The sequence below is a fragment of the Ahaetulla prasina genome, chromosome 16 (genome assembly GCF_028640845.1).
Source record: "Ahaetulla prasina isolate Xishuangbanna chromosome 16, ASM2864084v1, whole genome shotgun sequence".
Classification (NCBI taxonomy): Eukaryota; Metazoa; Chordata; class Lepidosauria; order Squamata; family Colubridae; genus Ahaetulla; species Ahaetulla prasina.
The window spans coordinates 6240921-6259495 of NC_080554.1; the positions used below are offsets into that span (position 1 = coordinate 6240921).

Sequence of the window (18575 nt, forward strand, 5' to 3'; positions counted from 1 at the left end):
AATTCACGAGGGTGGCGTTTGGTCTCCTTTTTTCTGTGGAATCCGATGCCACGAGCAAGATCACCAGGCTGGACACCTGTCAGTGTGCTGTCGGCGCCTTGAATCACCGGACTGGATTAGCCGAAAAAGCTCGTGCCGCTTGACAGTTTTATCTTCCCACCTATGAAACGGGCATAAAAATATTTACCTGTTTCATAATGAAGGGCTGATTCATTGCTCGCCTTACCGGTTTCTTACTCACAAATAGTATTTGGTGACTTTTTCTTACGAAAAACCTGGGTGTACGCATTCCCCTTCAGGCCTTCCCTGTAGGACTTTAAAAAAAAAAAAAACACGTGTTTTTGTTTTATCTGGACAGGAGGAACAAATTGTGACCGAATCAGAGAGTTGAGTAATTTGTAGTTAAAATGAAACACCTGCCAAGAGTGTGGCTTCTAGGGCGAAGAATAACATTCACAATCAGCAAAGGCAGAAATATTGCTGGCTGGTCTTGAGCTTCAAACCTAACCAAGATCAGACTTGGTTCGCTCTCGGATGGAATAATGTCAAGAAAGCACATAAAGGAGACTAGGAATCTGAAAAAAAACGCACACCCCATACTCATTATCGTTTCTTCATCCTAAGCTCCGCAACTTTTTTTTTTTCAGAAGCCCAAATGCATCCACCAGCCTTGGAAAAAGTTTGGAATTTTTGCTTAATCGTGTTCAGAGGCATCCTGAAATTCCAGCCCTGATGCCTGCAGAACTACAATGCTTTTGATCTGACATCAAGAACCGGTCCTTCCGATGAGTCAATGCAGGCCTGACTTTCCTGGGTCATGGTCTTGTGGGAGATGACAGGCCCAGAGAACATCTTTTAATTGTGTCTTCTCCTGGTCAACTTTCTGGTTCCTTTAGATCAGTGATGGCTAATTTTTTCGCCATTGCATACCGAAAGTGGGGGCAGTGCGGGGGGTCACACACGCGTGTACCCATACCCATAATTCTATGCGCCGCCCCCCCGTGCATGCCCGCATGACCCCCCCCTGTGCTCCCCCCGCTTTTGGCACATGATAGCACGGTAGGCCTATTTTTCACTCTTCCCAGGCTCCAGAACCTTTCTAGGAGCCTGGGGAGAGCAAAAAACAGCCTTTCCCCACCCCTTCGGATGCCCTCTGGAGACTGGAAACAGCCTGTTTCCCAACTTCCAGAAGGCCCGAAAATCAGCGGGCTGGAGTTGAACTCGCGTGCTCACCAATATGGCTCCGTGTGCCACTTGTGGCACACATGCCGTAGGTTCACCATCACGGCTTTAGATTATGAAACTTCTGTCCAACGGGAAGAGAAATTTGAAGCATCTTTGCCCCCCAAACTGATCATGCCACCTGATCACCTCACTTTGGAGATGTTTCCAAGGACCGGGCAGAACTCCTGGCCTCCCACCCTTCCAAATTAAAATTATTCCTGCAGTAATAGCCCCCAAAAAAGAAAGAAAGAAAGAAAGAAAGAAAGAAAGAAAGAAAGAAAGAAAGAAAGGGGAGGGAGGGAGAGAGAGAAAAAGAAAAAGAGAGAGAGAGAGAAAGAAAGAAAGAAAGGAAAGAAAGAAAAAGAAAAAAGGAAGGAAGGAAGAGAAAGAAAGAAAGAAAGACGGAAGGAAAGAAAGAAAGATGGATGGAAGGAAGGAAGGAAGGAAGGAAAAGGAAAGAAAGAAAAGAAAAGAAGGAAGAGAAAGAGAAAGAAAGACAGAAGGAAGGAAGGAAAGAGAGAAAGATGGAAGGAAGGAAGGAAGGAAGGAAGGAAAGAAAAAGGAAAGAAAGAAAAAGAAAAAAGGAAGGAAGGAAGAGAAAGAAAGAAAGACGGAAGGAAGCAAGGAAAGAAACAAAGATGGATGGAAGGAAGGAAGAAGAAGGAAGGAAGAGAAAGAAAAAGAACAAAAGAAATAAAAAGGAAGGAAGGAAGAGAAAAAGGGAAAGAGAAAGAAAGAAAGAAAAAGGAAGGAAGGAAGAGAAAGAAAGAAAGAAAAGAAAGAAAGAAAAGAAGGAAGGAGAGAGAAGAAAGAAAAGAGAGAGAGAGAAAGAAAGAAAGAAAGAAAAGAAGGAAGGAAGAGAAAGAAAGACGGAAGGAAGGAAGGAAGGAAGGAAAGAAAGAAAGAAAAGAAAGAAAAGAAAAAGGAAGGAAGGAAGAGAAAGAAAGATGGAAGGAAGGAAGGAAAGAAAGGAAAGAAAGAAAGAGGAAGGAAGGAAGGAAGAAGAAGGAAGGAGAGAAAGAAAGAAAGAAAGAAAGGAAAGAAAGAAAGATGGATGAAGGAAGGAAGGAAAGAAAGAAAGGAAAGAAAGAAAAGAAAAAGGAAGGAAGGAAGAGAAAGAAAGAAAGGAAGGAAGGAAGGAAGAAGGAAGAAGGAAAGAAAGAAAGATGGATAGAAGGAAGGAAGAAGAAGGAAGGAAAGAAAAGAAAAAGGAAGGAAGAGAAAGAAAGAAAGATGGAAGGAAGGAAGGAAGGAAAGAAAGAAAGAAAGAAAGATGGATGGAAGGAAGGAAGAAGAAGGAAGAAGAAAGAAAGAAAAAGAACAAAAGAAATAAAAAGGAAGGAAGAAGAGAAAGAAAGAAAAGAGAAAGAGAGAAAGAAAGAAAGAAAAGGATAGAAAGAAAGAAAAAGGAAGGAAGGAAGGAAGAGAAAGAAAGAAAGAAAGAAAGGAAGGAAGGAAGAAAGGAAAGAAAGAAAGAAAAAGAAAGAAAGAAAAAGAAAAGGAAGGAAGGAAGAGAAAGAAAGACGGAAGGAAGGAAGGAAGGAAGGAAAGAAAGAAAGAAAAAGAAAGAAAAAGAAAAGGAAGGAAGGAAGAGAAAGAAAGAAAGATGGAAGGAAGGAAGGAAAGAAAGGAAGGAAAGAAAGAAAGAGGAAGGAAGGAAGAAGAAGGAAGGGAGAGAAAAAGAAAAAGAACAAAAGAAATAAAAAGGAAGGCAGGAAGAGAAAAAGGGAAAGAGAAAGAAAGAAAAAAAGGAAGGAAGGAAAAGAAAGAAAGAAAGAAAGAAAGAAAAAGAAAGAAAGAAAGAACGAAAAAGATGGAATCTTGAAAGTGGGATTTGTTTTATGATGGATTGTACAATTGTTGTCCTGACCGGTTCACCAAGGAATCCAACTAAGTCTTCCAGAAATACAGCTAGTCCTCCCATCGCTTTAAACGTTCGTTCGCTTCTACAGTGATTTGTTCTGTTACTGTTTTGCAATGACACACCTGACTGCATGGTTCTAAGTTGTGGGGACAAGAAAGTAACTTCTAATCCCCTCCCCATCTTCTAATGCAACTGGGCAATAAGGGGCTACCACAAAGAAGAGGGAGTCAAGCTATTCTCCAAAGCCCCTGAAAGGCAGAACAAGAAGCAACAGGTGGAAACTGAACAAGGAGAGAAGCAACCTAGAACCAAGGAGAAATTTCCTGACAGGGGGAACAATTAATCAGTGGAACTACTTGCCTCCAGAAGTTGTGAGTGCTCCAACGCCGGAAGTCCCAAAGATGTTTTTTTTTTTCAAGAGGCAACTGGTTTTCTTTGAAGACGTTTTGCTTCTCATCCAAGAAGCTTCTTCAACTCAGAGCTCAGAGCTGAAGGAAGATTCTCGGCTGAGAAGCAAAACGTCTTCAAAGAAAGACGTTTGCAGGAACTGGGTATGTCTAGTTTAATAAAAAGAAGGACTAGGGGAGACATGATAGCTGTGTTCCAATATCTCAGGGGCTGCCACAGAGAAGAGGGAGTTGGGCTGTTCTCCAGAGCACCTGAGGGTAGAACAAGAAGCAATGGGTGGAAACTAATCAAGGAAAGAAGCAACTTAGAACTAAGGAGAAATTTCCTGACAGTTAGAACAATTAATAAGTGGAACAACTTGCCTTCAGAAGTTGTGAATGCTCCAACACTGGAAATTTTTAAGAAAATGTTGGATAACCATCTGACTGAGATGGTGTAGGGTTTCCTGCCTGGGCAGGGGGTTGGACTAGAAGGCCTCCAAGGTCCCTTCCAACTCTGATGTTATGTTATGTTATGTTAAAAACCAGAAAGTCCAATTGCCTTTTGAGAAAAAGAACCTTTGGGACAACCGTGACCTGGATGACTGAGAATCGCCATAGAAATCCGACACTGGGTGTTTTTTAAGTAGAGATTGGACAGCAATTTGTCCCGGATGATATAAGATTTCCTGCTTGTGCAGGAGGTTGGATTAGAAGACCTCCAAGATCCCTTCCAACTCTGTTATTCTGTTCTGTTCTGTTCTGTTCCGCTCTGCTCTGTTATTCTGTTCTGTTCTGTTCGGCCTGTTTCTTCTCTTCAAAATCTCCCAACAAACAGACATGATCTTCCAATACTACCCAAGTACTTATGCAGCAAGGGTTACATTCTCCAGCCAGGTGCTTTCCCGATCCCCATCATTTCCAGCGCAACACCTATTTTAAAAAGAACAGGGCCAAGCAATACTCGTTTTCCAGCTGCAGGCTTCAACCCTGTGATTTGCAAAGCTTTAATCCATCTCCCTCTTCCTACCCTCACTTTCAAATAAGGAGAACCGGTTTTCCCCGGCCTCGATCCCAAACAGCCAATTAAATTAGCTGTTATTGCCCCCGACTTAACCATGGCTTCCGCGGTTGAAGTAATGTTAGACTTTGGACCGAAGGCTTGGTGGAGGTGAGATAGCGAGAGGCGTATATATTCATTTACAAGCGTGTGCCCTTTCCAACTGCAAATGGATGACACTTTTCCCGTATTCTTGGTAGAAGCTAGAAGGGGAGAAAAAAAAAGAATTATTAAGAAAACAGCCTAGAATTGGAGCTTCACAAACTTATTTTATTTTATTTTATTTTATTTATTTTGTCACACAGTATATATAAGCATAAGCATGAAATAACTAAACAATATTTAAGCATATATATAAGCATGAGTAAAAAAGATGTTGAGACTCTAGAAAGAGTGCAGAGAAGAGCAACAAAGATGATTAGGGGACTGGAGGATAAAACATATGAAGAACGGTTGCAGGAACTCGGTATGTCTAGTTTAACAAAAAGAAGGACTAGGGGAGACATGATAGCTGTGTTCCAATATCTTAGGGGCTGCCACAAAGAAGAGGGAGTCAAACTATTCTCCAAAGCACCTGAGGGTAGAACAAGAAGCAATGGGTGGAAACTAATCAAGGAGAGAAGCAATTAGAACTAAGGAGGAATTTCCTGACAGTTAGAACAATTAATAAGTGGAACGACTTGCCTTCAGAAGTTGTGAATGCTCCAACACTGGAAATTTTTAAGAAAATGTTGGATAACCATCTGACTGAGATGGTGTAGGGTTTCCTGCCTGGGCAGGGGGTTGGACTAGAAGGCCTCCAAGGTCCCTTCCAACTCTGATGTTATGTTATGTTATGAGTATATAATAACTATATTAATTGGATATAATGAAAGGAAACAATAGGACAGGAACGGTAGGCACGCTTGTGGTCTTATGCACGCCCCTTAACTGCGAGAGTATCTTCTCGGCTCCAGGAGAAATTTGACATTTCTTCCAAAGATTAACACCTCACTCTTTTCAGCTCAGAAGAGCTGTGAAAAATCTCAGGGGGAAGGCAGAAACAACAAAAGAAAAATGACATCACTTACCGTCCTCCTCAGGACGCAGTGGCTCAGTGGCTAAGACGCTGAGCTTGTCGATCGAAAGGTCGGCAGTTCAGCGGTTCGAATCCCTAGCGCCGCGTAACGGGGTGAGCTCCCGTGACTTGTCCCAGCTTTTGCCAACCTAGCAGTTCGAAAGCAGGTAAAAACAAATGCAAGTAGAAAAATAGGGACCACCTTTGGTGGGAAGGGAACAGCGTTCCGTGCGCCTTTGGTGTTGAGTCATGCCAATCACGTGACCACGGAGACGTCTTCGGACAGCGCTGGCTCTTCGGCTTTGAAACGGAGATGAGCACCGCCCCCTAGAGTCGGGAACAACTAGCACACCTTTACTTTACTCTCCTTCCCACACCGAGATCCTTCTGAGCGGGCTACAAAATCATCATCGTCATCATTCTCCAGCTCATTCTGTCCTTCAAAGAACTTTCAAAAGACGACGGGGAGGTACCGATGGCAAACCTTGTGGCCTCTGCTGCCTCTTCGGTTGGGATTTTCACCCCTTCCTTGGCTAGATGAGTTATTTTCCCTCCCGTCATCGCTGAAAACAAACACAGTCTGTCTGGGCTGAATTTCATCTGTTCAACCTTTTTTTTTTTTTTTTGGCTCCTGGTGACCGCCAACGGATTCCAGGAAAATTGAGTCAGAGCTTCTGCTGAGCCCAGAAGAGATGGAGATCTTGGTTCCCTAAATCACTTCCCTGCACTGTAGGAAGTTGTTAGCACCCACCCCTCTCCTAGAGATATTTTAGGAAATATTAAAAGGGCAGAATATTTCCCCTTAAAAAAGAGGCAGAAACTCAGCCCACCCCCACAACCTTGACCCAGGCCTGGGTCAGTCTATTCTACATAACAAAGATCTACCTCCTGCAGGCAGAGCCATAGTAGGAATTGCCCAAAGCCTCTTTCATTACATCATCACCCAGCAAGGCTCAACCAAGCCTCAGACTCAAACCTACAAAGTTACCCCTGCACGGCCCCACGGGAGTCTGACAACCAATCAGAATGCAAGCTCAAATTCAAAAGCCCAGAGAGGGCATGAAACTCAGGCACTCTCAGCATCTCTGCCCATTTCTGCCCAGGACCTCATAAACCATGTGATCCTGTCCAGCATTAAACCATCTTTCCAAGGGTTTTTCTTCCCCACTTGGAACTGAATCCAGAAGGACATTTCTTCCCATAGTACTTTCAGCTGGCGACGCCTTAATTTCAAAATGCGCCTTTGGTTCTTGTTTTTGTTCCTTGGCTTCTAAAGGTGGCCAAGCTTATCGTTGTTGTTGTTGTGGTGGTGGTTGTTCAATTGCTAAGTGGTAGCCAACTCTTCCTGGTCTCAGGGACCACAGCACACTAGTCCTCATTGTCTAAATTCACGTGCATTGCATTGACGACCAGGGGTGGGGCTGCTGGGGGTTTGCAGGGGTTTCGGGACAACCTCTAGCTAAGGTTCTGTACCGTTCGGAGAACCCCCCAAATCCCAATCCTGGCTGGCCACGCCCACCCCGCCCCTCCCTTCCCAGGAGTCCCCACATGGCCCGTTTTGGATACAGGTAAGTGCAGGGCGCACGCAGAGGCTCGGGAAGGGCGAAAAACGGGTCTACCGGAAGTTCGGGAAGGCCATAAACGGGCCCATTTCTGGCCTCCAGAGGGCCTCCGGAGCCTGGGGAGGTTGTTTTCACCCTCCCGGAGGCTCAAGGAAAACCTTTGGAACCCAGGGAAAGGAAAAATGCCCCGCCCCTGTGGTGCAGGAGGCCTACTAAGCCACACCCACCCAGCAACCAGGCAGAGACCCCCTTGTTAAAAATTTGTGAGGACCCCATCCTCATGCGATTACTACATTCAGTTTGTATTTCATCTTTCTCTTCAAGACACCGTGTTTCTCCTTTCCAGCAGCCAACGACCCTGTGAAGCGGGCCAGTCCCAGAGACCAATAATAGGACCAAATTAAGGTCGGGAGATTTGACTCTAGGACCTGATTTGCAAGGAAAAAAAAAAAGATTTGGGAGCCATTGGAGCCATGACTCCAATGGAAGGGATAAAAATAATAATAATTGCCAATTCCTTTTTAAGCACAGCCTGCTGGGATCTGTTGGCCCAGCAGGTAGGAATTCAACCGGTCAAGCTTTGCTCCGGACCAGAGAAAGATACAAATGTGTCATCGTTCTGGTTTAGTCCCTTGAGTAGCCTTCTTTTATTATTATTATTTGCATTTATATCCCGCCCTTCTCAGAAGACTCAGGGCGGCTTACACTATGCCAAGCAATAGTCTTCATCCATTTGTATATTATATACAAAGTCAACTTTTATTGCCCCCAACAATCTGGGTCCTCATTCTACCTACCTTATAAAGGATGGAAGGCTGAGTCAACCTTGGGCCTGGTGGGACTTGAACCTGCAGTAAGTGCAAGCAGCTGCTGTTAATAACAGACTGTCTTAGCAGTCTGAGCCACTCAAGGACCCCATGCGTTTGTCTTGAGCGCGGCTGGGGACGATGGGTCCCCCATCGCTCCGATGATCCAACCTGGAAATCTCCCCTTGGGGGCGTTGGCCCCGTTGGTTCGCCCTTTCCAAGCCGAGCAAAGCTTTTCCTTTCAGGGTTTAACCCCCACGCACCCACCCACCCCGCCGCCGCCCCACGGGTAGATCTCCATCCCTCCCCTCGAAACCGGGAGCTTCAGCAAAACCCCCCCTCTCCTTTTCTCGATCCGACAGCGGGGATGATGGGAGCTGGAATCCGAAGCATTCGCTTGGGAAAGGCTTGCCTTGCTCCAAGCGCGCGCCTCTCAGTTTAGCCAAGCGCAAGACAGCTGGCGCAGCTGATTCCGCCCTCCAACCTCCCCACCCGAAGCGGTTTAGGGCTGGAGCCGGGGAGGGGGGGGAGGGGAGGGGGAGGTGTTGTTAAAGGGGCGGGGACAAGGGGGCAGGTCCCTGGAAGATGCCCCGCCCCCCCGAGGCCGCAGGTAGAGCCAGCTTGCGGATTCCGCAGTTCAGGTCTTGCAGGAGCGAGACGAGAGAGCGGTGCGCGTAAAAACGCAAGCCACCTCCGGAGCAAGGGGGGGGAAAAAAAAAGCCCAAAACGCAGCGGAGCTCGGAGCATCCCAGCTGAGCCAGGCCTTTCTCTCTCTCTTTCTCTCTCCCCCACCCACCCTCTCCACTTCCCCTCCCTCTCAATCTGGGCCCGGCGATGGGGAAGGTCCAGCTCTTCGAGATCCGCTTGAGCGACAGCCGGGTGGTTTACAGCCCAGGCGAACCCTTGGTCGGAAGCGTCACCGTTCGCTTAGCAGGAGCTCTCCAATATCGCGGTAAGCCTGGGTGGAAAAAGGCGAGAGATAGAGAGAGAGAGAGACGCGCTCTTGTTGCACCTGGCCCAGGGGGGTTCAGAGGTGTGTTTTTTTTGGGGGGGGGTGTTTCAGCCCGGCTTCCGATGGCCTGGGGATGGAGACTGGGGTGTGGGTGTGTCCTTCCTCTCTTCCCCTCCCCCTGCAAGACGAGGAGAGGACCCCCCCTCCACTCCCAACTCTGGCCAAGGGTCTCTGTGGTTGAAATTTCCCACCTCCGATTGAGGGGGGGGTGTCTCAAAGAAGGCAAGGGAAGGGCCTCTTGAAGTCTTTCTCCGGAGGGGATCATCTTCCCCACCCCCCACCCCCGATTTGGGGTCCAACCCAATGGGTGTGGGCATGGGGGTGCTGGACACCCCTAGACGGCGTCTCCTTGTGAAATAACCACGCTGATTCTGGATCCCGGAGAAGGCCTTCCGCCTGGCCAAAGCAGTAACTTCGAACCGGGTTTCCTGTCTGAAGCAAGTTAGGGAGAGAAGCTCTTGCAAAACCAAAAAAAGAAAGAAAGAAAGAAAAAGAAAACTAATTTTGGCTAAAAGCGTGTGTTTGTGTGTGTGTGTGTTGTTCTAGGGAATTAAGTTGTGACATGGATTCTTTGCTGCGGGGGTGGGGCTGGGAACCTGTAACACGAAGGGACGGACCATCATCGTTTGTGACTGAGAGGGTATGGAGGCATGGAGCCCCGTAGCCTTTCATTATTCCGCGAATCGCGGGAAAAAAACCAAATCCCTTTCTTTCGTTGGATTGAAGCTCTGTTGCAAATCCCAAAGGACACCTGGATGGGTTACAGCAGCGAGTGCTTCCCCGCCACCCATCACCAACCTGTTGGGCACCGGGGACCGGTTCTGTGGAGAGAGTTTTTTCCTGTGGAGCGGAGGGAGTGTGGTTTCGTGGACTGCTCGCCTCCCACGGATGGGGCTTTGCTTGTTTGCGCGGACCGGTTTCTGGCATGCCGTGGCCCAGTGCTGGTCCAAGGATGGGGAGGAGAGTTGGTGGGGGGGAAACCCTGGTTTACAGAACTGCAATAAACAATTCAATCTTCTGAATGTAGAAAAAGGGAAAGGTTCCCCTCGCACCTCTGTGCCAGTCGTTCCCGGCTCTAGGGGGCGGTGCTCATCTCCATTTCAAAGCCGAAGAGCCAGCGCTGTCCGAAGATGTTTCCGTGGTCATGTGGCCGGCATGACTCAACACCAAAGGCGCACGGAACGCTGTTCCCTTTCCACCAAAGGTGGCCCCTATTTTGCTACTTGCATTTTTTTAACGTGCTTTCGAACTGCTAGGTTGGCAGTAGCTGGGACAAGTCACGGGAGCTCACCCCGTTATGCGGCACTAGGGATTCGAACCGCTGAACTACCGACCTTTCGATCCAGGAGCTCAGTATCTTAGCTGCTGAGCCACCACATCCCTCATCTGAATGTATAAGAAGCCTTTATCAAGTTACAGAGAATCCTCAATTTATGACCAAAATTTCTTGCGCTAAGCGAAAACTTTTTTTCCTGGTGAGTTTGGCCCCGTGGGCCGACCTTTCCTGCCCCCGTTGTTAAGCGAATCACTGCGCTTGTTCAGTCAATAACACGATTATGAAGTGAATCTGGCTTCCCTGTTGATTTAGCTTGTCAGAAGGCCTCCGAAGGGGGATCACATGAAGCCTTTGCTGGCTGAGGAATTCTGGGAGTTGAAGTCCACAAGTCTTAAAGTTGCCAAGGTTGGAGACCCCTGTTCTAGTCCAACCCTCTGCTTAGGTAGAGTAGAGTAGATTGGAGACCCCTGTTCTAGTCCAACCCTCTGCTTAGGTAGAGTAGAGTAGAGTAGGGTAGAGTAGAGTAGAGTAGAGTAGAGTAGAGTAGAGTAGAGTAGAATAGAATAGAATAGAATAGAATAGAATAGAATAGTGGACAACCATTTAGATATGAGCCAGCAGTGTGCAGCAGCTGCTAAAAAAGCCAACACAGTTCTGGGCTGCATAAACAGAGGGATAGAATCAAGATCACGTGAAGTGTTAGTGCCACTTTATAATGCCTTGGTAAGGCCACACTTGGAATATTGCATCCAGTTTTGGTCGCCACGATGTAAAAAAGATGCTGAGACTCTAGAAAGAGTGCAGAGAAGAGCAACAAAGATGATTAGGGGACTGGAGGCTAAAACATATGAAGAACGGTTGCAGGAACTGGGTATGTCTAGTTTAATAAAAAGAAGGACTAGGGGAGACATGATAGCAGTCTTCCAATATCTCAGGGGTTGCCACAAAGAAGAGGGAGTCGGGCTGTTCTCCAAAGCATCTGAGGGTAGAACAAGAAGCAATGGGTGGAAACTGATCAAGGAAAGAAGCAACTTAGAACTAAGGAGAAATTTCCTGACAGTTAGAACAATTAATAAGTGGAACGACTTGCCTGCAGAAGTTGTGAATGCTCCAACACTGGAAATTTTTAAGAAAATGTTGGATAACCATCTGACTGAGATGGTGTAGGGTTTCCTGCCTGGGCAGGGGGTTGGACTAGAAGGCCTCCAAGGTCCCTTCCAACTCTTTTGTTATATTATATTAATAGAATAGAATAGAATAGAATAGAATAGAATAGAATAGAATAGAATAGAATAGAATAGAATAGAATAGAATAGAATAGAATAGAATAGTGGACAACCATTTAGATATGAGCCAGCAGTGTGCAGCAGCTGCTAAAAAAGCCAACACAGTTCTGGGCTGCATAAACAGAGGGATAGAATCAAGATCACGTGAAGTGTTAGTGCCACTTTATAATGCCTTAGTAAGGCCACACTTGGAATATTGCATTCAGCTTTGGTCGCCGTGATGTAAAAAAGATGCTGAGACTCTAGAAAGAGTGCAGAGAAGAGCAGCAAAGATGATTAGGGGACTGGAGGCTAAAACCTATGAAGAACGGTTGCAGGAACTCGGTATACCTAGTTTAATAAAAAGAAGGACTAGGGGAGACATGATAGCAGTCTTCCAATATCTCAGGGGTTGCCACAAAGAAGAGGGAGTCGGGCTGTTCTCCAAAGCATCTGAGGGTAGAACAAGAAGCAATGGGTGGAAACTGATCAAGGAAAGAAGCAACTTAGAACTAAGGAGAAATTTCCTGACAGTTAGAACAATTAATAAGTGGAACAACTTGCCTGCAGAAGTTGTGAATGCTCCAACACTGGAAATTTTTAAGAAAATGTTGGATAACCATCTGACTGAGATGGTGTAGGGTTTCCTGCCTGGGCAGGGGGTTGGACTAGAAGGCCTCCAAGGTCCCTTCCAACTCTTTTGTTATATTATATTAATAGAATAGAATAGAATAGAATAGAATAGAATAGAATAGAATAGAATAGAATAGAATAGAATAGAATAGAATAGAATAACAGAGTTGGAAGGGACCTTGGAGGTCTTCTAGTCGGACCCCCTGCTTAGGCAGGAAACCCTACACCACTGCAGACAAATGGTTATCCAACATCATCTTCAAAACTTCCAGTGTTGGAAATCCCATCTCAACATCTGGCTGACTGTGCAGCAAACCACAATAATAATTATAGTAACGATGGAGTAAGGTTCCAGTAGACCTACCCCACCATGGGACGACTTCTCCAACAATTTATGATGTCCCAGCAACCTGAAGTCTACCCGTAGCATCTTCAGACAGAACGGGGAGCTGGCTTGAGAAGCTACCAAGACGTTGTCCAAGAGATGGACTTGTGGCCTCAGAAACGTCAGCGTGAAAGACCCCCCCAAAGTTCAGATGATGGATGGTATGAAGTCTCCTATCTCGGGCAGAAGGTTGGACTAGATGTCCTCGGTCCCTCCCAGCCCTAGAAACCTGATAAGAAAAAAAAAAACAACTGGTAAGATATTAGCTGTTTCATAATGAGTCTTGCTGTGTATCACTGTCCAAGAATTGACTGCTGACCAGCCTTTAATTCATGATTGGCCTTCAAGGCATCTGCCAAGCAAAGCTTCCATCAGCATTTTTGTCTCCTTCTTACTTACTCACCTGCTTTTCTTTTCTTTTTTTTTTGCTACTGGAAGAGATGCCAAATTGGTGATAGCTACCAAAGGACCAGGGGAGACAGGATAGCAGTCTTCCAATATCTCAGGGGCTGCCCCAAAGAAGAGGGAGTCAAGCTATTCTCCAAAGCCACCTGAAGGCAGAGCGAGAAGCAATGGGTGGAAACTAATCAAGGAGAGAAGCAACTTAGAACTAAGGAGAAATTTCCTGATATTGAGAATAATTAACCAGTGGAACAACTTGCCTCCAGAACTCGTGAATGCTCCAACACTGGAAGTTTTTAAGACAAGATTGGACACCCATTTGTCTGAAATGGTGTAGGGTCTCCTGCTTGAGCAAGGGGTTGGGCTAGAAGACCTCCAAGGCCCCTTCCAACTCCGATGACTTGCATTCAGAACTTGTGGGTGCTCCAACGCTGGAAGTTTTTAAGAAGGAGATTGGGCGACTATCGGTCTGCAGCGGTGTAAGGTTTCCTGCCAAGGGTTGGGCTAGAAGATCTCCGAGGTCCCTTCCCACTCTGTTCTTCCGTTAGGCACCCTCAGCTCAAACAGAAGGTCTTTTCAACCTGACCGCAAATTCTGTGCCCTGGGAGGAAAAATTGTGCCAACCTGGGCATTTTAAGGATGCGGATAAGATGGATTGGACGTAGCCATCTTGCTGTGGTTTGCATTTTGACACGGCCCAATAAAACCTAGATATACCGTAGAAAACATAAATATCTCTCTAATTTACTCCCGGCTGTTTAAACGGTTAGGACGTCGAAATCGGTCCAGTTTCTTAGTTATGTTTTGTTTATTCCACGTTTTCTGCCATTTCGTTGCTACTTTTTCAATTGTTGTTTGTTTTGTTTTGCTGCGAGTCGCTTGTTGAATTTTGTTTCCAGGAGAATATTTAGCAAACGGTGGGTTTTTGGAGAAGAATGCGTTCAATCATTGCAGACTCTGGTGCGCGTATAGGGGGTCCTCAACTTACAACCAACATTGGGAGCAGAATTTACGTTGCTCGTCAGGGTGTTTAAGTGAGTCACATCTGATTTTAAAGCCCTTTTTTTGGCCCCGGTTGTTAAGCCAATCCTTTGGTCATTAAACGAATCCGTCGTTCCCCATGGACTTCGCTTGTCAGGAGCTGGATGAGAAGATCCCGTATGGTGATCCCAAGACCCTGTTGTAAACATAAGTAGTCCTCGGCTTACAACAGTTCAGTTAGTGACGGTTCGAAGGAAGAAGTGACTTATGACCGTTTTTCACACTTAACGACTGTCGAGGCATCCCTTAGGGTCACGTGGCCACGATCAAGTCTCCATCTCCATCCATTGGGGTACCGTACCGTAATGAAGTGGTGCAGGGTTTCCCGCCTAAGCAAGGGGGGTTGGACTAGAAGACCTCCAAGGTCCCTTCCGATTCTGTTATTCTGCAATAAGATATACAGCTGGCCCTCGATTTATAACCGCAACGAAGCCCCAACGTTTCTGTTGTTTAAGCGAGACATTTGGTTCAGGGAGTCGTGCCCCGTTTTGCGACTTGTCTCGCCACCGTTGTTCAGTAAATCACAGCGGTTGTTCTGTTAGTAACAACGTTAAGTACCACAGAGCCGGCCTTTCAATGTCACTTCATCAGTTCCCTCGGTCAACGGACGCTGACTAGGTGGCTCAGTGGCTAAGTTGCTGAGCTTTGTCGATCAGAAAGGTTGGCGGTTCGGCGGTTCGAAGCCCTAGCATGCGTCTCCTGTGTGAGCAGGGGGTTGGGCTAGATGACCTCCAAAGGTCTCTTCCAACACTGTCTACAGGTCTCCTTAATGCACAATCAGGAGGCGGTAGAAAAAGGGCATCCTTTGTCAATCAGAAAGGTCGGCAGTTTGGCGGTTCGAAGCCCTAGTATAGGTTCTCCCGCGTGAGCAGGGGGTTGGGCTAGATGACCCCAAGGTCCCTTGGAACTCTGCGACGGTTACAGTGGAGGCAACGTATCTGTCGGCAAATTCTCCCTTTCCCCCTTTTTCGGTACAGAGCAGGACATTTCTTGAAAAGCATTTAGAGAAGGAAAGCAAGCCCACCTCACCGCACCCCACCCCGGGAAAGCAGCAGCTGTCAATAACTCCCTACACCTACCTACATTTGCACGCTCCCTTCCCCAAACACAACCAAAGTCTAAAAGCACACACCCATCCCGGGCAAATCTCCAAGGAGAGACAGAAACCGGCCATGCCTCAGCCGAGTGTTTTGTGTGTGTGTGTGTGTAGTTTTTTGCAAAAGGGTGGATCTTATTCCCGAAGCTTGTAAACCTGGCTTTCTTCCCAGGTTTGGGGATGTAATGCTATGTTTTTGTTTTGTTTAGGGTGGGTGGGGGAGTTGCACGCTGCCCTGCCCTGTTTTATTGTGCTTATTTTTTTCAAATCTTGTCTCATCTACCTTTTAAACTCTTCGGACCAGCGTACGAGGCACGGCAAGCCGCCCGGAGTCCGTGGGAGAGGGTGGCCACGCCACATTGAATGAAAGCAAAAAAAATATTATTATTATTATTATTATTATTGGGGTTGCAAGGATGGCAATTAAGCTGGAGCAGGCCCTGGGGCTCCTTCCGGCCTCCTTCCAACCTGACTTACTAGACAGGGTAGGTTAGCGCCCGTTGAATGGCTGCCTGCTCGACTTCGGTGAGCTCGTTTGCCCTGATTAAAATGCAAAGTTGGTTTTTCGAGGGCTGTGCACTCAGGCTATTAATACGACGCTTTGTTATTTGGGTTTGAAAAAGATGTCTTTTTCAGAAGCTGCCTTTCTTTCTTTCTTTCTTTCTTTCTTTCTTTCTTTCTTTCTTTCTTTCTTTCTTTCTTTCTTTCTTTCTTTCCTTCCTTCCTTCCTTCCTTCCTTCCTTCCTTCCTTCCTGTCTTCCTTCCTTCTTTCCTTCCCTTTGTTTCTTCCTTCCTTCCTTCCTTCCTGTCTTCCTTCCTTCTTTCCTTCCCTTTGTTTCTTCCTTCCTTCCTTCCTTCCTTCCTTCCTTCTTTCTTTCTTTCCTTCCTTCCTTCCTGTCTTCCTTCCTTCTTTCCTTCCTTCTTTTCTTCCTTCGTTTCTTCCTTCCTTCCTTCCTTCTTTCTTTCTTTCTTTCTTTCTTTCTTTCTTTCTTTCTTTCTTTCTTTCTCTCCCCCCCCCTTTCTCTGTCCCTCCCTCCCTCTCCCTCTCTCTCTGTCTCTCCCTCAGTTCTCTGTCATCTAGGTCATGGTTGTCCCAAACTTCTTGTTGTTTTTTCCTTGAAGAGGTTTCGCTTCTCACCCAAGAAGCTTCCTCAGTTCTGGCTGAAGACTGGGTCAGAACTGAAGAGAAGGGAAACCTCTTCAAGGAAAAACTAACTCCAGCTGCTCTTTGGGATAGTCTTAGATGTGGAATGGGACAACTGTCCCCGGCCAACTCACTGCAGGGCAACTCAACAAATCAATGGAATTATTTAAAACCGTTTAAAAATTAGTTTAATAGTTCACATTTCGTTCCCATTTCATTCTGTCCCTCCTTGTCCTTTCTTGAATGATTCTAGTCCACGATGGCTTCCGTATTCGTGGAACTCTGGTCCCGTGGTAAGTCGGCCGCCATGAGTTTGACTGTGGCGAGTTGGCCGTAGCGAGTTGGTTGTCGCGAGTTGCGGTCTCTAACTCGAGGATTCCCTGCGGTGTGTTCCTTCAACCCATTGTGTTACCTTCGGCTTTTATCCCTCCTCTGTGAAACGGTCACACCACCCAACGCGGAGGGCATTCCTCCACCCGCGGAGAATTCGATTGTCGCGCTGTCAAAATGGGGATTTTTGCTTTCGGGGTGTGGCATGAACCTCCTTGATTGGGGCTTATTCCAGTAAACCGTGGTTAGCTCCAGCGGGCTGCAATGTGCAAACCACACTGTGTTGAATCCCTGGAACTAGATTTTTGCTGACAGAACTGTCTTGTGATTTCACAGACGTGGGAGGGATTGAAATACAATTCCCCCTCGGTTGTCGCCTTGACGGATGGTAGAAGTATAAATCTCAGGTTCCGCCCTTCGCTGGGAGAAAAGGTTTGAAAATGAGGTTTCCGGATATAATTTACTCCCGGTTTTTTAGTTTAAAAGTAGTTTCTCTGTGATTGGCAGTGCCATTCCCTTTCTGTCAACAGAGGCTGGGGGTCATTGTTGTAGTTTTCAGTGGTAAGACCACACCTGGAACGCCGCATGGAATAGAATAGAATAGAATAGAATAGAAACAGAAGATAGAGTAGGATAGAATGGAATGGAATGGAATAGAATAGAATAGAATAGAATAGAATAGAATAGAATAGAATGAGTTGGAAGGGACCTTGGAGGTCTTCTAGTCCAACCCCCTGCTTAAGCAGGAGACCCTACACCACTTCAGACAAATGGTTATCCAATCTCTTCTTAAAAACTTCCAGTGTTTGAGCATTCACAACTTCTGGAGGCAACTTCTTCCACTGATTCATTGTTCTCTGTCAGGAAATTTCTCCTTAGTTCTAGGTTGCTTCTCTCCTTGATTAGTTTCCACCCATTGCTTCTTGGGAGATCCACATAGAACATTAATATATATATATATATGGCCAAGGAGCTTCCTGTAAGACGATGGGGCTTGTAGCTCAGGTGCGTAACCTGCGGTCATCTAATTTAGCCCTTTGAATGCTGTGATAGATACTCCAGAAGAGACTGGCTGGAGCCGCGATGAAGACTTAAATCCGATTTTAATTTCCTTTGTATGGCAAGGCCATTAAAAACTAAGTAGAAAGAATCATGGTTCCCCCGCGTGCATTAAATTGCGCCTGCTCCCCTTCAATCACAGGGAAGATGGACCATTTGGAGATCGTCCGTTCTTTCATCCCGTGGTGGACTCAGTACATGGCTTGATTTTGGTTTAGCACGGAGAAGAGGGTCCCCCCGCTTTAACGATTAAAAACAAAAATAAAAACATTTGAAGATGGAGAAACAGCCTGCAAAGGAAGTGTTAACAGTTTCTTAATTTCCTTTCTAGTCAAAAGGACAGGAAATGAAGAGAGTTTGGCTTAACGATTAAGGCACCAGGGCTAGAAAGCAAGACTTTGTGAATTCTAGTTCTGCCTTAGGTATAAAAACCGACTGGGTGATTTTGGGTCGATCACTAGGAGATGGTGAGTTCTAGTCCTGCCTTAGTCATGAAAACCAACTGGGTGATTTTGGGTCACTCACCAGGAGATGGTGAGTTCTAGTCCAACCTTAATCATAAAAAAAACTGGGTGATTTTGTGTTGATCACTAGGAGATGGTGAGTTGTAGTCTTACCTTAATCATAAAAACCGACTGGGTGATTTTGTGTTGATCACTAGGAGATGGTGAGTTCTAGTCCTGCCTTAGTCATGAAAACCAACTGGGTGATTTTGGGTCGATTACTAGGAGATGGTGAGTTCTAGTCCTGCCTTAGTCATGAAAGCCAACTGGTAGATTTTGGGCCAATCCTTCCCTCAACTCGGCTCAACCCACCTCACAAGGTTGTTGTTGTGGGGAAAATTGGAAGGAAGTATGTTGGATATGTTCACCACCTTGAGTTATTTATAAAAATAATAAAGGTGGGAGAGAAATGAAACAAACATTTGGATTAATGAATCGCCCCCAACCATTTATCCTTCCTCTATCTCATC

General features: G+C 46.2%; 1 protein-coding gene and 1 long non-coding RNA gene across 3 annotated transcripts in view; one reads left to right on the plus strand and one right to left on the minus strand.

Annotated features, from left to right (window-relative positions):
- LOC131186220 (uncharacterized) lies at nt 1–8192 on the minus strand. 2 transcript variants are annotated; one of them, XR_009152321.1, is made up of 3 exons: nt 5605–8192; nt 4592–4737; nt 1–160 (listed from the first exon to the last, which is right to left on the minus strand). It is a non-coding gene; the product is annotated as an uncharacterized LOC131186220 (long non-coding RNA). The 2 variants fall into 2 exon arrangements; XR_009152322.1 differs by having other exon boundaries at nt 1–575.
- Nucleotides 8193–8560: 368 nt separating this feature from the next.
- The window catches only part of ARRDC1 (arrestin domain containing 1), a 32620-nt gene continuing 22605 nt past the window's right edge, over nt 8561–18575 (plus strand). Inside the window, exon 1 of the mRNA XM_058159398.1 lies at nt 8561–8911. Within this exon, the coding sequence (XP_058015381.1) occupies nt 8794–8911 (118 nt within the window). The 5' untranslated portion in view covers nt 8561–8793. The remainder of the gene's footprint in view (nt 8912–18575) is intronic.